Raw genomic sequence first — 21,140 nt, 5'->3', positions numbered from 1 at the left:
TAGCTTTTAGCTAGGATTGCTTTTCAAGTCTTTTTATAATTGCTTCTTTCATTCTATATATTATTCTCATATATAATAAAAATTAATCCAAAAGATAGGTAATAAATAATGGATGCGAACGAAAATGGCAATTACAACTATTCTGATTCGTTCATATCGAATTATATTTGCAAACAATTTAAATTATTATTATAATTAATATTCACTATGTGTAGAGGCAGAAACTTCCTTGGTCTTTTTCTTGCCACATCTTCATATATTACTATTATGTATATATACTTGATCAAGGTATATATGCTCTAACACGATCGATATTCCATCATATATATATACATACATATTTATTTACAACAAGTATATGCTATATATATATATATATGCAAAGGAATATTATATATGTGAATATCATCAGGACGTCTCTAGCTTTAATAGGGTCTTGGGCAAAATTTAAAATCAACCATTCACTTAAAAGAAATAATAAAATGAAATTCAAATGAGTTCTTAAACCATTTTTCTTAGCAAAAAAAAAAATAAAAAATGGAACATTTTGGAATAATGTTAAAAAAAAAGATTCTTAAAAAAATAAGACTGAAAGACCTCTTGAACTGATGCCCTCCTCTAAAAACGGCCCTAGTAAATACATATGTCTCTAAATCCTTATAATTTGGATTAATTTTATAATGGCAATTATATATACTCTAATTTTATTTTTTTTTTATTTTTTATTTTAAAAATAATTAATTTTTTTATTTTTTTAAATATTTATTTACGTGGACCAATAAAATTGTGTCACGTGTACACTGTGTACATGTGGACATTCCACCATAGCAGTTAACAGCCAAAAATAGACGGAAAGGGCTAACTGCTAACAGAACTTGAGTTTAGCGAGTTTTACCGCAAAAAATTTAAAATTGGGAGTTAGTTGCAAAAACATCCCGACTTTAAGGAGTTTTGCAGCAAATAACCCAAACAAAAATAAAATACTTACAACATTCAGAATTTCTCGAACACTTATTACAAGAGGTTTATTGTAATTTACTATAATCGTTGTCACAAAAAAAAATGCTTAAATTGTGACACCGTTAAGCTAATTAAGCAAGTGAGGTAAATTAGTAATTAAATTTTTTTTAAAAAAAAATAGTTCATAATATTATATTAATTGTGGATATAAATCTTTACATATATATACAGAGAGAGAGAGAGGGGTCATGGAAATTGACTTGGTCTTTCTTTTTTGATAAAGTGCAAATTAACTCTATTAAAACAATAGCTCCAAAACCAGAGCAAAGAAGCTCCAATTGACTTGGTCTTAGTATGTAGCTTTATTATTATTGTGTGTAGTGTGTGCCCACTTGATCAGTCTCAGCCCCACGCGTCAACAACCTTTAATTTCTTTATATATATACACACACACATCTCATTAATATTAATATTAATATTAATTATTATCTATTTCTCTTCTCTTCACCTATATATATATATATATAAATATTAATCAAAGTATAGAGAGAGAGCTAGGCTAAAACCATGCAGTTGATGAAGTAGATTGTTGTTAACTAAGTTGTTATGTAAGTGATCTCTTTGTACTTTTGTCTTAATTAGTTGATTATTTCTTTCTTCTTTCATGTTTAGTTAATTTGGATATATATTAGTAATTGTTATTATTTTCAATCTTATTATATGTAAATAATTTTGTGTTAATTATATGTATATATAGTAATGTCATCCATGGAAGTATTGGCAAGAACAGGACGCCATAGACAACGTTATCACAACAATCTTCGCCTTGTTTCAGGGTATGTAGTACATATAATATATATATATAAAAAAAAAAATCTTCTTTTTCTCTCTAATTATAATTAGTTCAAACTCCCAACTTAATTACCCTTGTTTAGTTAACACTACTTAATTAATAACTTCACTTTAATTATCATTTATATATGTGTATATATCAATCTTCTTCATCTCTCTATCTCTCACTCTTGTGGATTGAAATAAACTAGGTGGACCTACATCTTGATATAGAGAGAGAGAGAGAGAGGGAGAGTAATTAATTAATTAATTAATTAATAATAATGGTGATATGTTAATTTGTCTCATTTGTGTTTAATTAATTAAATTAATTCAAATTAAGAATATTTTGCCCTTTCTCCCATTACAAAGGACAAAGGGTTGTTTGTTGAGGTACCTAATTCCTTACTCTTACCTAAATACTACTCTTAATAATGTATTTAAATTCTCATTATTATATATAGAGTATCGTTTTATTTTGTACTTAATCTTCTAAATTTAAATTTTGGCGATAAAATTTTCTAAATTACTAAATTGTTAGCAAATTTAAGGTGTCACTTAGTTTATTGTCACCATAGACTGTTTATATGTACACTTTTGTACACGTACATTTATATTGGTACACCTAAATATTATCATATTAAGTGTACTAATAAAAACATGTCACGTGCACAAAAATATATATAGTACATAAGTAGTTTATGTTGGCACTTAACGATAAAAATTAAATGACACTTTGAATTTGTTAACAGTTTAATTTAGAAGATTATTATTAAAATTTGAGCTTAAAAAATTAAATACAAATAAAATGATAGTTAGAAAATTTAACCATACAAAACTTTTATATGTATGGTATGGACACTCATAACTAAACTCCATTTAATTGAATCATCAAAAATAAAATAATGAAAGATAAAGATAATTGGAACATGAATATGTGCATTATTATAGCTTCATGTCTAGCCTGTGATATTATTCCTTTTGATTATTATAACTTTAACATGAAAAATTTGTTAGCAAGAGATGACAAGTTATGTCACTCTAAAAATTGAAAGCCCAATACAAAATTTTATAGTTTTAAGAAGAATAAAATAATATATAAAATGGTATTTTTCTCTATTTGGAAATCTTTTGAAAAGAGAAAGAAAAAAGTATTTTTCTCAAATTTGATGACTTTTTTATCGGATTCTAAAATTACACATTTTTGGATTTTTATAAAATTTATGTAAAAATATGGTTTTTTTAGAAAAAAAAAAAAGTTATTGAAAAGAAAATATATATATATATATATATATATGAAGTAGCTGGTTGTGGTTACCCTAAATTGTTTTTCCCATATTAATATTTTTTTTTTTTTTAATTTTTTCCACAAAATAAGTTTTCGGGAAAAAAAAAAGTCTCATATTTATATAAACTTTGACAAAAAGAAAATCATAAAAATGAAAACTTTTCATGATATATATGAACAATGAGGTCACTTTCATCAAAATAAAAATAAATAAAAAAAAAAAGGAAATTATATTGTATACCCACTTTACTTTATTTGTTTTAATTTTTATCTCATTTTTATATTTTTTTAGATATAACCACTTTTATTGATGATGTTCTCATAAGACCCCTTAGGTTATGTAACTTATATACTACACTTAAGTAGAAAGTGAGGGTATATTAGGTACTCCACTTAAAAAAGTGGGTATATTTTAATAAAAAAAATAATATAAGGATATTTTTAATTAATAGATACAAAAAAGAGGCATTTTTCAACTTCTCCAAAAAAAAAAAAAAAGGAGGTCACTTCCACTAACTACAACCAAGATCGACCCTAAGCATAGATTGGATTAAGTCAAGGCCTATGCTTAGGACCCTTATTTAAATTGGGCCTAACTTTTACATCATTTTCTTTTCTTCTATACAAGAAAGTTGTAAAGGTGCAAGTATTATATAGGATTTTCACAGCTGAAATTTTTTACTTTTTATCTTTTTTACTTTGGGGTGAAATTTTTTTTTAAAAATACTGTGTACTGTGTAAAGTTTCACTCTTGTTTTACTGTTATTTTTCAGCTGTTTCACTATTATTTTTTATTATTTTGTTTGTTGTTTTACAGTTATTTTATAAAAATATTGTATTTTTGTAAAAAAAATCATATGACAATAAAATTGTAAACTTTTATCTAAAATCTAATATTTTTGTAAAAACCTTTATAAATATCAAATTTTGCTGAGTGGGTCCTAAGCATAAAAATGGAAATGAAATTGCTAAAATAATCCCTTTTTCTCTTTAGCAAAAAAAAATTTATTTATTTTATAATAATCCAAAAATTTTGAACTTCTTAATTATTGATGTGAATGATACACAACTTTCTTCTATATATAATATATGCATAGATAGCTTTTATGTTAATAATATCTGATCAATCTTGTATTATATATTTTGTGATAAATACAGATGCATTCCTTACCGGGTGACTAAAGATGAAGAAGATTATTACAACATACAAGTTCTTATGGTTTCTTCACCAAATCGTAATGATCTAGTGTTCCCAAAAGTAATTAATTATACATAATTCAATTACATAATTTATTCTTCTTTTTGTCCTTGATGGCAATAATTAAAGTTAATTAATAACTCTATAAATATTAATTTTGTCAAATAGGGTGGATGGGAAGATGATGAGACTCGCGAAGAGGCTGCTTGCCGCGAAGCCCTAGAGGAAGCAGGAGTGATTGGAATACTCAGAGTAAGCTATTTTTTTTCTATATCAAAAGTTATGACATATTGAGAAATGTTAAAAGATATTAATAGTGTCTAGCATTATAGATGAAAGTGTCATCATTATTGGTGTAATTTAATATGAAATCTCATACATTTTAGTTTAATAATTAATATAAAAATCTAGTAACAACTTATAAGGTGTCATTGAGTGCTCTAATATATTATTGCAAAATGATAGATATCAAATGGCCAATTTACTTGCTTTCATTAAGTATGATGTTCAAATTTTATTTTGTAGCAACTATGTTGGAGGGAGAGTTTAGAAATGAGTGAGGGACAATTCAAATTTTATAATTTTCACTTAGGCTTAAATAAAAATTTGTAATTTTATACATGAGTATTAAAATAATATTTTGTCTATTATTAACACAATAGTGATCACATTTTCATTCAAGATGGATTGAGCATAACAAAACAATATTCATGGTGGTTGTGCTTTAGTTGTACACTCCTTTTCTTACATTTGTTGTTGATTTTGAACTTCATTTGTGAATGAATTAGGCTTTTACTAGCCAACTCTTTTTTATGCATCGCTTTCCTCCTTCAAGCGGTTAGCGAGCTTAATTTTTTTTAGAAAAATAAAAGTACTTAAGTAAGGAGTAAGATGGATAGTTCAAAGAATTGGTTTACTTCCACAAAGTCCAAGATTCACTAAAGTTCCAATAAAATTAAAGGATTAGGTTGAGAGCTTAGTTTGAAAAAGAAAAGTAGTAATAAAGTTAAGATAAAGATGAGTCCTAATTTTGAATATATGTGTTTGTGTAGGAAACTCCATTAGGAGAATGGGAATTTAGAAGCAAAAGTAAAGAGAACAATTGCAACATAGAAGGAGGCTGCAAAGGCTACATGTTTGCATTGGAAGTCACTGAAATACTCGAAGTCTGGCCAGAGAGACAAAATCGTGATAGAAGATGGGTCAGTATTTTATATTGGTAGTGAAATTACCCAAATTTTTATAATAAATACTCATTGCATTTTATTTTCTCCTATAGCTAAAGATAGACGAGGCATTTGAATTGTGTCGTTATGAATGGATGCGCGAGGCACTAAAGGTATTTCTTAGAGTGATGACGACCGAGGTAGATGAGGAAGAGGAGAAGAAGAAAAATGAGGAAAGAAAAGATGATCATGAGATAGTAGACACTCAAATAATGTCTTCTTCTTCTTCTACAACTACTTCTTCAGATTGTAATGTTGTTAATGGTTCAAATTCTAATACAAGTCACAAACATGTTATTAGCCATTCAATTGGGATATGCCTTGCCACTGACATGACCAAAAATCCTAGTGGGGCCTCAAATGATATCTTTCTATATAATTGTACTGTCAAAGTTGATTCTCAATTGTAAATTAGTCTATATGGACCTATGGTGAAATAGTGTAAAATAACTTGTTGCTTAATAATAGGTCAATAGTGAATAGTGGTGTTAACATCTCCAACTGGGGTTAACTTAAGCTTTTCATGACTTTGGTTATGTATTGTATGAAATTTGAATCCTTGAGTTAGGCGTAGAGCCTTTGTTAAAAAAAAAAAAAAAAAGTTGTATTAACATGACTTTGTCTTATATTTTCTTTAAATAATAATAAATTGATATTGTTATGCTAATATTTTCTTCACTCCTTGGTTCCTTGGAACTATATTATTATATAACCCCATTTTTAGTGTTTTTAGTTAAACAATATCTCCTATATATGAATATTTTTACAAAAATACCCACTTTTTAGTTTTTTTTTTTATAAGTATCCACTTTTTAATTCAACATGCAACCTTAACTTGATTAATAAATTAACTTTTTCAGTAAAATTTATTTTCTTTATATTATTAATTTTCAAACTTTACTTATTTTACTTTGCTTATATATAATTAATAATTATATAAGTTGAATTATGCTAAATACATTATACTATATAAAAAAAATTACCATTTAGTAACAAGATAAATTTTCTATTACTGTTATTACTTTCAGTCATAAGGAAAAGTTATTTATTACTATAATTGACACATAGTTAGTCGCAACACTTTTGGATTAATATTTTTAACCAAAGATTTATAACTATATAGCTTTAATGATATTTTTTATACTATAATTTTTATATTTTTAATTACAAATTTTGTTATAACTATTTTTTTTTTCAGTGAGATCATAAAACAGGTGGTTTGGTTATAGGTATAATTATATAATATATATATATATATATATATATATAATAATCAGAAAATTTAATAAAATTATCAATTCTCAATTGATATCATATATCGACTTAATGAAGAGTAACATCAAAGTTCAACCCAAACAGTCAAATATTGGAGCATAATATTTTTGTTTAGATATTAATATTATGTTATATATTAAGGTTGATTATGTACAAATTAATATCAAGTTGAGCAATTTAATCAAGCCTATAACGAAAAGTTGAATAAGGTCAAAATAAGTAGATAAAGAATAATTTTATGAAGTGGAAAGCTTTGAGAAACTAAAATTAAAGAAAGACAAATTACCAGTTTTGGGGAAAAGTTTATTTGGATTAGGGTTTGGGCAACTTATTTCAAACTCTTATCCCAAGTTTAAAAATAATGTTATTAATTATGAATATGAAAATGAGGATGGCACATGACATTATAGGACTTTTTTTAATGACTCAAAAAAGGGAATATATGTCTTTTGAATAATTTGCATTATATTAATCCCACAATTCAACATTAATTGCTTGCTTCATGTTCTATGCCTTTGGTTTTTTTTCTTGTATCTCCCTCCAACACTCTCTCCACTTAGTCATTAATCAAGACAAATTATCTTTACTAATTAATTAATTAATTTCTTATACAATATTTTTGGTTATAGCTAATTTTTGATTCACATGTACTAAATCATATGTCTCCTGAATTTTTAGGTCGTTAAAAATTATTTTTGAACTATTGAGATTATCAAATTCAATAACTTTTGTTAAATTTGGTTTAATTTTACTAACACAACAAATATCCATGTACTAATCATGCCCCTGAACTTTGATATCTACCAAATCGTGGTCACTAAACTTTGACATATGTGCGAAATCATGCCCTTAAATTTTCATCCACATCAAACTTTCGTTAGTAAAATTGAACAAAATTCATTGAATCCAACAATCTCAATAGTTCGAGAAAAATTTTTAAGAACCTGAAAAGTTGAAGGAACATGATTTGGTGCATGTCAAAGTTCCAGGGTGCATAATTAGCCTTTATTTAAAACCAAAACTTTAAGATTGTGTTTGGTTGAAAAGAATGAAAATACAAAAATAAGAGTAGAATGAAATAAAATTTAATAAATGCATAAAAAAAAATTATAATAAAAAATTCATCTTGTATTGGAATGATCTTTCCTTTTATTTCAAAATAGAATAATGTTCCATCAAAATGGTAAAAAAAAAAGTCATTCCATTAGAATGAAATTTTAATACTTTAAAATACAACTAGACAAAAAAATGTAATAGAATCTGATTCATTTTTCATTCCATTCTATTTTATTAACTCCATCTAAATGTAACTTGAGTAATTACTTTCATAAACTCGTCATATTAGAGTTTTCACATCAATTCAAACAATGGAAGAAATTGTAGAGAAATACTATGAGAGTTGTGTATAGATGACGAGTTATTAAGAGAGCTAAAATAATTTAAACAAAGGTGTCTAGCATTATTATGAGAGGTTTCAAAGACAGAAAATTAGTTAATTGTTAGAAGTTTGTTATACTTTGTGTATATATACTATTCCAGCTCTCTTAATACAATGCATGCAATGAATCTTTCTCTTCAGTATTCTTCTCTTCTTTCTTTCCTTCTCTTCTCTTTGTCTTGTCTTTGCTTTGTTTTTCCTTTTCTTGGTTCTTGATACTCTATAACAATGGTGAGAAAAGCTTCCAACACTATTAAGAGGTGACGTTTTATAATTAATTAATAACAGTTCTCTATAGTCTTTATTAAATTAAAATAAAATAAATAAGACATGATATTAAATTGCACCAATAACAATATTACATCTCACAGTAATATTAAATTATTAGAGTTACTTCCACATTACTAATGTGTAGAGATAAATTATCATATATAAGATGAATGGCTAGGTTTTGAGATGAAACCTCATTTATCTTAACTCAAATTCTAACATGGTATCAAAATCACTTGTGATCTATTGTGAGCCCATGATGCCACCGGTCCAAAAAAGTCGTTTGAACGTGTACACCCACAAAATTTCAAATGAGCTACTTCTCCCATTACTAATTAATTTTGAGATAGAACTTTATTCACCTTATCCCAAATTCTAACATAAATCATAATACCATTTAACATTTATAAATTCATGAATTGGTCTGTCGAGCATTTAGTTTTTCCAAGCAAAGCAAAGCCTTTCAAGCGAGCAAGTTGCCCAATAATTTCTTTTTTTTTTTACCAATATTCTATTTTTATTTTATTTATACCAAAATAATAGTGTTTCATCATTTGGTCTATTATATATGACCTTGACTTGTGTAAACTTTATTTTAATTTTATTTTATTATATATGACATTAATTTTGTTTTGCTTATTTTGATCAAAGTAATTAATTATCGATATTTCATAAGGGATGGAGCATCTATTTTTTATTTATCTTTATTATTGGGGATCATTATTCTTTGAATGATTATATATGCTCTACTATTTTTGACGCAATAATTTGTCATTTATTTAGTCATCTTTATGAAATATTATTTGTGTAATTTTATTTTCACTTAAACCTATAGTGTTTTGTTCCATATAAACTAATATTCTATTAAAAGGAAGTACCAAACACTAAGGAGTGTCAAGTGTGACTTATGCAAGTCTTGATACATACTTATCCACTAAGATATCTATTATTAAAGACTATTAAAACTATACAAAACTAGCTACATTACAATATTTATTCTATATATCTCTTTCTTTCTTGGTTTTTGATGAGAATGGTAATCCCATTGCCCTTAAGAATCATTGACCAAAATTCATTTAGACAACCCAAAAAAAATGAACAAGACCCATTGAAGAAGACAAAAGTTGGCATTTATATAGATACTTTAAACTAATTAAAAGAAAGAAAAATAGATAGGAATACCCACAAATCCCAATAAGATCATAATTTTTCTTTTTCACTAACTCAATCTGAAATTCAATCCTGGTCAGCACTTAAAAAGTGATCATTATTACATATATATAAAGTCTTAAAGTCTTGTATGGTAGTAGGTTTTTGACCCCTATATAACACACTATATATTTTCTTGCTTTGGATGAATCAAACTCCCCTACCTGCTACTATTTTTCCTTACTATGATCAACGTGTGCATGTGCACTACTATATATATATATATATATATATATATATATATATTATAAAAATATTTTTGTATTCCAATTGAGGTCACTTCTTGAATTATGTCGTACTAGGACTAGTTGAGACATTTACAAAATTGCTTCAGAAGCTTTGTAGATCTCCGACCATTCCCTCACTAACTAGCTAGTATTAATTAGTAATTAATTATGTTCTTAAATTATAGAACATATTATTTTGTGATTAGTTAGCAGTACTTTTTAAAAGTTATTATATTAAATTATATAAGACTCAATATTTATTTGAACTAATAGCAATATTAACACATAGGACATTACTTGTGACTAATTATAAATTATTATTCTTATGTTATAACTAAAAAGTACGTAACTAAAACTATTAGTCACTAAAATTATAATTTGTTGTGACTAAATGTATTTTTGATTACAATACTTGTTATGACTAAAACTAAATTTATGACAATTTATATCTAAATACCATATTATTTAGTCACGAATAATTTTTTTTTGACTAAAAGTCACATTTAATTACAAAAATTTTCTATGGCGATTAAAATGTTATTACTAAAAGAATTTTTTTTTTTTTTACAAGGATACTAAATTAGTACCTTTTACCATTTTTCTAAATTATACGTGTTATGTAACTATTCATTTAATACTATATTATATTATAGTGATTAGTGTGATCAATGTAGTCAAATCAAACTTTCAAAAAGACTAGATATAAATTAACCAATGCATTTTTAAGCCGAACTTTTATGAACATAACCTTTTAGTTTAGGTAGGTGGCAAAATATACATATATATTGAATTTGGAACATGTAGTATAGAATTGATTCGTTACATTTACTCACAATTTACATTATTATAAGGTTTAATACAGAAACCAAAACAATGGGAGTGAATGGACAATGTGAGAATGAGACATTTGGTCAAAAGGCCAAGACTAATTAATTAAGTTTGGTATATTTTGTTAAGAGCCTATATATAAATATATATCATTAATCAAATTAATTACTTAATTAATTAATTGCCTAGTAATCTTGTTTTCTTCAAAAGAGAAACCTAAATGTTTTTCACTCATCACATGCAACCCAACATCACACTACTTACTTTCTCTTACATTTTTATAATCTAAATATATTTAGAGAAAAGAGGGTTTGGTTTTTGTTTTTGTTTTTATTATTATTATTTAAGAAGAAAAAACAAAATAGAGAATAAAAAAATAAATGGATAATTAAAAAGGAAGGTTCTGGTGGAAAAGATAGAAGATGAGACTGAGGAACTTATGATTGATTTTTATGAGTCAAAAATTGGATGCACATGGATGAGCAATAATATGCTCCTTATTGTTATAATAATTAAACCCCTAACTAAATTAAGAATTAACATGATCTAATTAAGTGGATTATCAAGCAATATTATTATTTAAATATAAAATCTCTTCTCTCTTTTCCCAATTAATCTACTCTCTTATATTATTTATAATAAATATACATATAATATTAAAATAAAAAGTACACTCTATTATTATTATTATTATTATTATTATTATTATTATTATTATTATTATTATTATTTTGCTTTGCTTTTTTTTTTTTTGAAATTAGTTAAATGTATAGATGATAATTAAATGTAATAATATATTTATATATTACTAATAATTAATTAGCGTTTTGTGTAATAACATAGTAACTATATAATTATTAAGTACACATGAAAAAATAATTTAAGTATTAATAAATAATTTTTTTTACAAGTATATAATGCTAATTAAGTGCATGTACTTGGAGTAATATAAATTAATAATAATTAAAATGTAAAAATTTTATATATTTATGCACATGCATGCTTTTTTCTTTTGAGGAATAATTAATGTATAATATATAGATATGTGAAAGCTGAATTATTAATTGCATGCGCAAACAAATTAATAATTATTCAGTCATAATCAAATCAATTAATTAATTAATTAATTATATGAATAGTAAAGTGGAAACTACGTACTAATGATTGCTACTAATTGTTCTCTCAAAAAAGGTTTAATTAATTATGATCATGAAATGAACTTAATGATCTAATTATTATCAAAAATGTATATATGAATATGAATTAATTAATATATATATATATATATGGATGTAATCATATCAATATGATGACAAAAATGGGGACACAACCTTGATCCATCTGCATTGATCATTAGAAGGGTGTGCATATATATTCATTATAATTTATATAAAAATATAACATGAATTAAATATACATCAAAATAAGGAAATTTTGGGTTTAATGATGAGACTTTAATTAGGAAATAGTACTACTAAATATTTTTTTTCTTTCTGTTTTTATAGTACTTACTAGATTTGGGGTATAGTGAATTTTAGTTCCTAATTCATGGAACAGTATTAGGACGGTTTGATGAAATAATAAAATATTTATTATAAATATATAAAAGAGATAGTTGCATGTGATATTTAGATATGGATATTTTTCGAAAAATCTCTAGTTAATTATTTAATTAATTATATTTGTGTGCTAATTAGTGATGAGTAAAAAGTGTTGATTGGGAATAATAATTAATCATGAAACATGGTATCTTGTAACTGAACATGCATATTTATCATGGCCGGTATTATGATATAGTACCTGTAATTTATATATTTATATATTTATATTAATCTCTACAAAAATGCATTCTATTTCGGTAAAAATGGTTTTTTCAGGTGACGATTACTCACATAAAGACATGTATAAAGAGAGAATTTATATATTTTATATTTAGTAAAATAAAATACTTTTTTATACTTTTTTGACAAGTGTGTTTATGAAAGCTATTTAGTAAAAGTTGTTATACAAATCAAGTGATTATTAAAAATGTGTTGTTCACCCAATTATATAAGAGTTGAGTGAGTTCATATTGAGGTTGGAACCAACAACCTTTTTACTTTTGACACTCAGGAAAGAAATATGGGGGCCAAAATGTAAAAATAGAAATAGAAAAACTTACAAAATTATAAGTCAAAAAATTGATTCAGGGTCATAAACAAGCTGATAGGAAAAAGAGCAATTTGATTCCTAAAAGTGATGAGAAAAAACTACTAAAAAACTATGTGATCATGTTAATATAACACAAGTAATTATTAATTCTTACTTAAATAAACTTTTGATGATAATCATATTCACTTATTTGTATTGTAATTGGGTTCTGCAATTTTGATAACATAGGGAATTTCTCTGTTTTGGCAAGTAAAATTCCAAATGACAGTAATCAATAAAACTGTATTTTTTTATGCATAATTTTGATCTCTCCAAGTAAAAATAACATTATACAGCGCACCAGAAATGTTATTCCAAAAAGCTATTTATGACATATTTTCCACCAAAGATATAATATAAAAAAAAAAAAATTGGCAAAATATTTTTTTTCCTTCTTTTCATTTTCATAATTATTCATAAAAATAACCTCTATGTCTCGTACAATTCAATAAAAATTCTGAATACCCTACATGTACATTATTTCATATTGAAAAAGTTATATATTTTACAACGTGATATTAAAAGTACTTTTCACCAAATATAAAAATATGTAAATGAGAGAGAGGTTGATGAATATGATGATCAGATGAGTAGTGCAGGGTCCAGTTATGGTTCATGATCAATATATATTTAGGGAATTAATTAATTAATATTAATTAAAGAATCAAAAAAGGTGAAATATATATATATATAGTAGTATAGGACATATGACATTTGGACTACTCATAAAAAAGTATATATTAGATTTTGAAGATGTGTGTCTATGTATAAGTCATACTAAAAGACTCTTATTTAAAGAGACTCACATGCAACTCCCAATACACAAACACAAACACACACACATATATATATTACTACTACACATTGACCATTTACACCAACCATATATATAATTATATATAAAAAAAACACACACAACAATACACTACTACTATATACATATAAGATGAATAATAATAATTTGATCAAGAGCAACAAGAAGGCAATGAAGAAGCAAGCAGGCACAACAGCAGCAGCCGGGCAGGGCGGGGGGCAGGGCGGGCAGCAGGGCGAAGGAGCCCGGTTTTTGGGGGTTAGGAGAAGGCCATGGGGAAGATATGCAGCTGAAATTAGAGACCCTTCTACTAAAGAAAGGCATTGGTTGGGAACATTCGACACAGCCGAAGAAGCCGCCTTAGCCTATGACCGGGCCGCTCGGTCCATGAGAGGCTCCCGCGCTCGCACCAACTTTCTCTACTCCGACATGCCAGCTGGCTCGGCTCTCACCACCATTCTCTCCCCGGACGACCCCAACAACAACACCATTATGGTTAACAACAACAACAATCTCAATTTCTCGTCCTCTTCTGCTTCTTCTGCTGCTGTTACTACTGCTGCTGTTGGTAGTTATCAGTATCATCAGCAGTATCAGCAGCAGCAGAATACGAGTGCAACAGACTGTTTGAACATTATTAATAATAATACTGCTGATCATTACAACCGACGACAACAGGAACAACAACCATCGTCGTCGTTGTTGATGATGGCGGCCGATAAGCAATTGGATTTGATTAATAATAATCAAAATCAACAACAATATTATGATTATAATTTATTGTTCTCATCTTCTTCTAATTCATCTAATTCTTCTTCTTCACCACATGATCAACAACAACAACAATATTTTCATCATAGCTATTATGATGATCATCAGGAGAATAAAGAAGCAGCCATAATGTTCAACACTACTAGTTCTTCATCATTTTCGGCGGCTCTTGGTTCGGGTTCGGGTTTGGGTTCAGGTGAGCTTCCACCATTTCCGGAGTCTGAGATTAGTAGTTATTATTATAATAATAATGACGTTTATGGAATGCAACAGAGTCCTCTGTTTAGCACTATGCCATCAGTTTCCGATGCTCTCTCCGGCGCCGGCGCCGGCCTTGACCCTTTTGATTTGGGCTCTGCTTCTTCTTCCTCTTTTTTCTTCTGATCATATATCAAAGGCCATTATAATTTATTATTATATTAATTACTATCTAATATGTTTTTTTCTTGTTTGTTTTGTTTTAATTTGAGAGATTTTTGTACTTCTGCGTGTATTTGTGATTATATAATATATTTTTAATTTATATTAATGATAATGGAAATGATACTTTTTATATATAATATATAAATTAATGTAAAAGTAATGGAATTTTCAGATTTAAGTAATGATTCATCATATCATATTCATTTGATATACCTTAGCACATTTTTGGCAATTTTATGAGTGGCTGAGATGACAAGAATTAACAATTAAGGTTTTTAGTTATGTTAATGAGTGTAGTTAAGTAAATATTATCCAATTCTTCAAAACTTTTCGAATTTCTTTTAGAGGCTATATTGTACAATTTTTTTTTTTTTTGTTTAGTTTTGTTTTTAATAAAATAATAATGAAAATTTAGTTATTAGAAATTTACGCCATAACTATTTATGTTTCACTTTCGATTGTAGATAAATACTGAAGTTTAATTTTTTACGGTAATAACACATAAATTATATTTTTAAAATTTTCATAAGTACCTGACTATTAAGTGTCAAGTCAATGGTGATGTGATATTTATTTTTAATTAAAAATTAATTTAAATATATATCAATAAGAAAATGACAGATGAATAATAACTTGACATTTAACGGTCGGGTACTTACAAAAATTCTAAAAATATAACTTAAATATTATTATCATCAAAAAATAAACTTACGTATTTATCTGTAATTAAGAGTTAAACTTACGCAAATTACTATTTTTAAAAAGAAATCACAAATTGTTATACAAAATACTACTGAAAATAAAACAAGAACAATATTACCGAATGAAATTTCTGAGTTGAGTCGAGGACTAGGTCGCTATTTTTAAGACGTTTGCGGCACTGCCTAAGAATGTGCAAGCAGTCAACATTACCGATCGTCCCCAACATAAAATAGCCTAGTCGAAATACCACTGTATCAAAGTTATACTGCACAATAGAGAACCGTCGAACACCACACCCACAAACTACTACTTGTATATCTCCTGTTGGTTCCGATGCATTATATAAGAAATGCAGAGAAGGTAGTCTTGGAAAGAAAGACATTGATTATGGAAAATGTTAAGTGGGATCGATGCTGAAAATAAGAAGGAGAACACGTCTCTCTTTAGCAATTAATTAAATAAAGTATCACATCACCCCAGCCAGTTCGGCACGATCGGAGTGTGCGTGTGGTGGGTCAAGTGTGTGTTCTTTTGCATTCGCACAAAATTGGGTATCTCTTGGGGTCTATTCCAAGTCTTGGGGCTATCACAAGTGTCAAAATTGTACTTTATATATTCTTGTAAACAATGACTCATATCTTATGTGAAACTCATTCTTTTACACCCACTAAACTACTCTCTCATTTTGTAAGACTCATATCCCATGTAAAATTCATTAGCTTTCAGAAAAAATTTCGACACAAACAAATAAGAGGAAATTACACTCTATACCTTTTTTATATTGTCCTCTTTTATTTTTACCATTTTTTTTAAAGTCTATCATTTTTAACTCTTTTTTTAAACATTGTACCAATTTTGCCCCTGTCAATTCAAGATACTCTCCATGTGACTCTCTTATGTCAGGATATTTTAGGTACAATACATATTAAAAGAAGTATGTTTCAAATAAATATAAAATTAGAGGCAAATTTGATTAATTGATTAATAAAAGGGGTATTTTCAACTTACGGGATAATTTCACAAATACACAAAAATAATAAAAAAAATTACAAAAATGCGTTTTTACAGAATTTTAAACATTTTAATGAATTTTTTGATTTTATTTATAGAAAATACGGTTTTTTTTATGTTGTATTCATGTTAATTTGTTATTGATTTTTTGTTATATGTATGTTATTTGTTGTTGTTGTTTTGATGTTATTTTATGTTACTTTTATTAAGTTTTCTTGTTGTTTTCGTGTTATTTTTACAGAAAACTGTAAAAATATATATAATAAAAAAAAATCATTAAACGTAAAAATGTAATTTTTTTTACAAAAAAATAATATCTTATATAATTATTCCAACAAATAAATAAAAAATAGAAGAGGTTATCTCAAATGATCTTTAATATTATTAAAGTATTATATGTAGAATTTATATAGTTTTTCTAACTTTTTTTATTTATATTATTACATATATATAAATATTTTTAAAGATTTTCACTTTTTTTACCAAAGAAAAATATTATTTTCACGTTGTTTTCCCGTAGTAGCAACGTCAAAATAACATTGTTCTGAAACAACGGAAAAACAACCCTTTATATTATTGTAAAAATAAATTATGTTGTTTTCCCGTAACAATGTCAAAACAACATTTTTTCAGAAACAGCAAAACAATAACACTTTATATTTTTGTTAAAAAACCGTACAGTGTAAAAGAAAAACAGCAGATTCATAAAAAAGTAAAATTTTTGTCATTTTTGTATATTTATGAAATAATCCCTAAAAGATATAAGTTGGGCTTCTTTTTCCATTCTGCCATGGGCTCACTTGGGCTAAGATAAGAAGTTCTAAGCCCATATAAGGCCGAACACCATTTGAATCACGTTGGAAATATATTGGAGAGTGATTGGCCCACACACAAAGATACGAAAAATAAGTTTGTTTGTTTATTAAAAGATCATTATTTTTATTGGATTATCCATTAATATTATTATTATTATTATTGGTTTAATTATGTGCTACGTCTAGTACTTGTACTCCTAAAAATAGTTTTACTTAACAATGAGACAAAATCGCAATAAATATATATATTTGTTATTATTTGAACAAGTCTTTGCACATAACCACTCATTTCATAATGACATAATAACATTTGTCGATAATGATTATATTTCATTTATTTATTTTTGTTGTACTTTGAAAAGGTAAGAAGGTACCACGAAACTACAATATTTTCTTTTTCAATTGAGATAGAGATCCTCATCAAGTTTATTTTTTCTTTTTAATTTAGATTGTTATCATGTTTTAAGATTAGGAATAATAATAATACTCTACATGCAATGCTAAGGGTTTATCATATATTATAGTTTTGCTGTCATAGTTGGTAGGTTTTATAATTTTTTTTATAGTATGTGTTTTGTATTATTTTTCTGAAAATTTACACTAAATATATATTTTTTTTTCAAATTTTACATTTATATTTTCTTTACTTATTTTTTTAACTATTTTTACTTATTAAAGTTTCAAAAAAAAAAATTATCTTCTTTATATTTTTTTTAGTTAGTTTCGATGGACTCTTTTTTTAAGTCAGTTGATTTTTTCTTTCTTTCTTTTCTCTTTATTTATTTTTTTTTTTTTTTTGAATTCTTTCTCTCTCTCTCTTTTCTCAAACTATTTTTTTTTTTTTGTCTTTGTATATATAATAAGTGTACAATTTTATATCTCATTTTTATAACACTCTTTGTCTCTCTTACAAAAAAAATTAAAAACACTCCTCTTATATTTTTTTTATCTTTTATATGATTAACAAAAGTAGTATATTTTATTTTTAGATATTTTGTAGTTTATTCAGAGTTAATTTATGAATAATTTGTATATTTTGACAAAATTAATGTCTTGTTATTATTCTGTTGATTTATAGTTATATTTTTTTTTTATTTTCTAATTATTTTTATGTTGTTATTTATATGTTCTATAGTTGTTTTTTCTTTTGTTTTTATGTGCTTTTTTTGTACGATTGTTATTTAGTTTATATATATTTGTTATCGTGTATATTTTTCAGTTTATTCTAAACAATATTTTTATTGTAAATATGTGCATTTGTTTTGTTATCTTTATGTTGTTTTTTAGTTATTTTTCAGTTTTTAGTTATTTTTTAACTATCAAACCGGAAAAAAAATAAAAGAATAAAATTGTAACAATAAATTCCATTAAAACATAATGTAGTTAAACAAAAAGATAAATTAAGTAAAAAAAATTCGTAATATAAAAATATAATGAGTAGTTGATATTATTTTGCTTATTGTAATTAGGTCAATGTTTTGTTATTTTACTGTTGCTTTGTAGTTATATTTTTATTATTTTATAGTTATTTGTTAAGTTATTATAGGGTAATTTTTAATGGTTTTTGAGTTATCTTTTTTTTATTTTATTGAAACACATTATTTTTATAATTTTGAAACTTTAAACACAATATTTTTGTAAATTTTCCCCCATTTTATAGTGTTTTTATTAGTTTCCCAAAATTTAACTTTTAGAATTTATGTTTGAGTAATTTGCGGAATAAATACTTATGTTTAACTTCCTATTGCAGATAAATACTTAAGTTTAATTTTTAACGGTAATAATACTTTAGTTATATATCTGGAACTTTCATAGGTACCTGGTCTTTAAGTGTCAAGTCAATGACCACATGGCAGTCCTTGATTGGTTCAACTCATTAAATTTTTATTTTTTATTTAAAAATTATTTTAAATATACTAATAAAAAAATGGCACGTGAATAATAATTTGATACTAAATAATCAGGTACCTATAGAAGTTCTAAAAATATAACTTAAGTATTGTTATACCCATATTTCGAGCAACAATATAGTGTTTACATGTGAAATGAAGCTAAAATATGAACTAGCCCGAGTTATCCAGTAATAAATACACTCAGACAACTCGCCTTAGGAAGTACAGTTGGTAGAAATATTTGAACTCACCATAATGGCTAGCCATGAATAATAATTGCTAGCTGATGAGACCAGCGAGACAAACAAAGAATGCTCATCTCGGGATACACAAAATACACAACAGAATGAAAACGATTGGAAAGGGTAGATAATGAATTATCCAAAGAGCTCGCAATTTATTGACCCACATACTCGTGACTATGTTAAGAGATAAGATATCTTCAGCATGGTTCACCTCGCAATTGTCATATGGTGATAAGCGTCTCGTGTATGCCTCAGTCAATATTAATGAAAGAAGGCGAGAAGTACTACTTGACGTGTACTTAGATGTTAATTTATGATAGTGTCAAAAGAGGATTTGTTACATTACGAGAAGGATGAATCATAGTTAGCATAACTGCTTACAGATAAAATTACACAAGCGGTTATGAGAAGTTATTTGTCATTATCCCATTTGATGTAAGTGTGAAACGCGAGGATTGTTCACATTTCACGGGTGGTTACAAGTGATAAGATCCTAAGGGAATAACTATCACCCTAAACTCCTATAAATAGGGAGAGAATCCAGGGAACAAGGGAGGACCAATTTGAGAAAAAGAAAGAATTATATCAGTCTTTCATTTTGTATACAATTTATCTATCATTTGTATTCTATATCCAATTTTATAAATCTTTGAATAAGATGTACTCGTAAATTATGAAGAGTTAACTTCAAAATCACGTTAAAAATTATCTTGTCATTTATTATTGTTATCATAATTATCGTTATTCATTTAATTTCTGAGTACATTAATTACAAAAAAGCTTATTTGTTAGTTAACGAAAATCTGCATTAACAGTTTGGTACTTTCATTGAGAGCCTTGTAAGAAAAAACTCAGAAAATACCCTCCTTGGAACATATTCGAACTTTCCATCCATGGCAGATGATATTCCTCAAAACAAAGAGAGTTAACCAGGAAAAATAACTCAACATCCATGGAAAGAACATTAGCATTCTCATAGGATGAATACAATTGAGATTCCTCGCTCTGGAAGAAGAAATGGTGGAAATTTTGAGCAAACTGGGGATGAAATCCCAGAGAGACAAAGTGAGGATGCCTACGATCCTACTAGATATGTTCCATTAGTGGAACTGGAGAATAGGCAACTTTGACAGCGATTGTCTGAGTCAAGTGGAAGAAATGTAGAATTGGAGCACGAGGCAGCGACCACAAGGGTTGCACGCAGTGATGCCCTTCCAAACCAACCCGACCCATCAACTAGACAACCTTAGGGAAGACCCAGAAGCTCTAAGACCAGAAGACAAAGGGATGCCCCTAGAGGGAACAATCCTAGAAATCCCATAAATACTTAGGATGATAAATCTGGAAACACAAGGGATATCCCAATGGATAAAGAGAACCCCCAAAATTCACAAAACACTGGAAATAGAGAAACACGACCCAACGATTTAAGAACGTCCCATGGAAATGTAAATCGTGGGAATGTACAACCTAAAAACCCAGAGTCATCTCGCATGAATGCAGATGCCAGACAAACACGACCTAGGA

The 21,140-nt window shown here is 26.7% G+C and overlaps 2 protein-coding genes across 3 annotated transcripts; both read left to right on the top strand.

Annotated features, from left to right (window-relative positions):
• The first annotated feature begins 1,212 nt into the window (after positions 1-1,212).
• Positions 1,213-6,116, top strand: LOC115701359 (nudix hydrolase 13, mitochondrial). Of its 2 annotated transcripts, XM_030629135.2 has the most exons (6): positions 1,213-1,568; positions 1,718-1,796; positions 4,238-4,337; positions 4,446-4,529; positions 5,330-5,479; positions 5,557-6,116. In XM_030629135.2, exons 2-6 carry the CDS (start codon positions 1,720-1,722, stop codon positions 5,911-5,913), a joined length of 768 nt encoding a protein of 255 aa, XP_030484995.2. In that variant the 5' UTR covers positions 1,213-1,568; positions 1,718-1,719; the 3' UTR covers positions 5,914-6,116. The 2 variants fall into 2 exon arrangements, with proteins under 2 accessions (XP_030484995.2, XP_030484996.2); XM_030629136.2 differs by lacking the exon at positions 1,213-1,568 and having other exon boundaries at positions 1,779-1,796; positions 4,238-4,314.
• A 7,543-nt stretch (positions 6,117-13,659) lies between these two features.
• On the top strand, positions 13,660-14,998 carry LOC115700310 (ethylene-responsive transcription factor ERF086-like). Its single transcript, XM_061102057.1, has one exon. The coding sequence runs from the start codon at positions 13,887-13,889 to the stop codon at positions 14,907-14,909; it is 1,023 nt and encodes a 340-aa protein (XP_060958040.1). The 5' UTR covers positions 13,660-13,886; the 3' UTR covers positions 14,910-14,998.
• Positions 14,999-21,140: the final 6,142 nt, after the last annotated feature.

The sequence above is a fragment of the Cannabis sativa genome, chromosome 8, assembly GCF_029168945.1.
Source record: "Cannabis sativa cultivar Pink pepper isolate KNU-18-1 chromosome 8, ASM2916894v1, whole genome shotgun sequence".
Classification (NCBI taxonomy): Eukaryota; Viridiplantae; Streptophyta; class Magnoliopsida; order Rosales; family Cannabaceae; genus Cannabis; species Cannabis sativa.
Note: the sequence above shows the minus strand (reverse complement) of the source record. Positions and strands in the feature narration are given on the sequence as shown.

Coding starts and splice junctions, on each gene's coding strand:
- LOC115701359 (XM_030629135.2), top strand. CDS start 1,720: ATGTCATCCATGGAAGTATTGGCAAGAACAGGACGCCATAGACAACGT. Junction 4,338..4,445: donor ATGATCTAGTGTTCCCAAAA/GTAATTAATTAT, acceptor TTTGTCAAATAG/GGTGGATGGGAAGATGATGA. Junction 4,530..5,329: donor GAGTGATTGGAATACTCAGA/GTAAGCTATTTT, acceptor GTGTTTGTGTAG/GAAACTCCATTAGGAGAATG.
- LOC115700310 (XM_061102057.1), top strand. CDS start 13,887: ATGAATAATAATAATTTGATCAAGAGCAACAAGAAGGCAATGAAGAAG.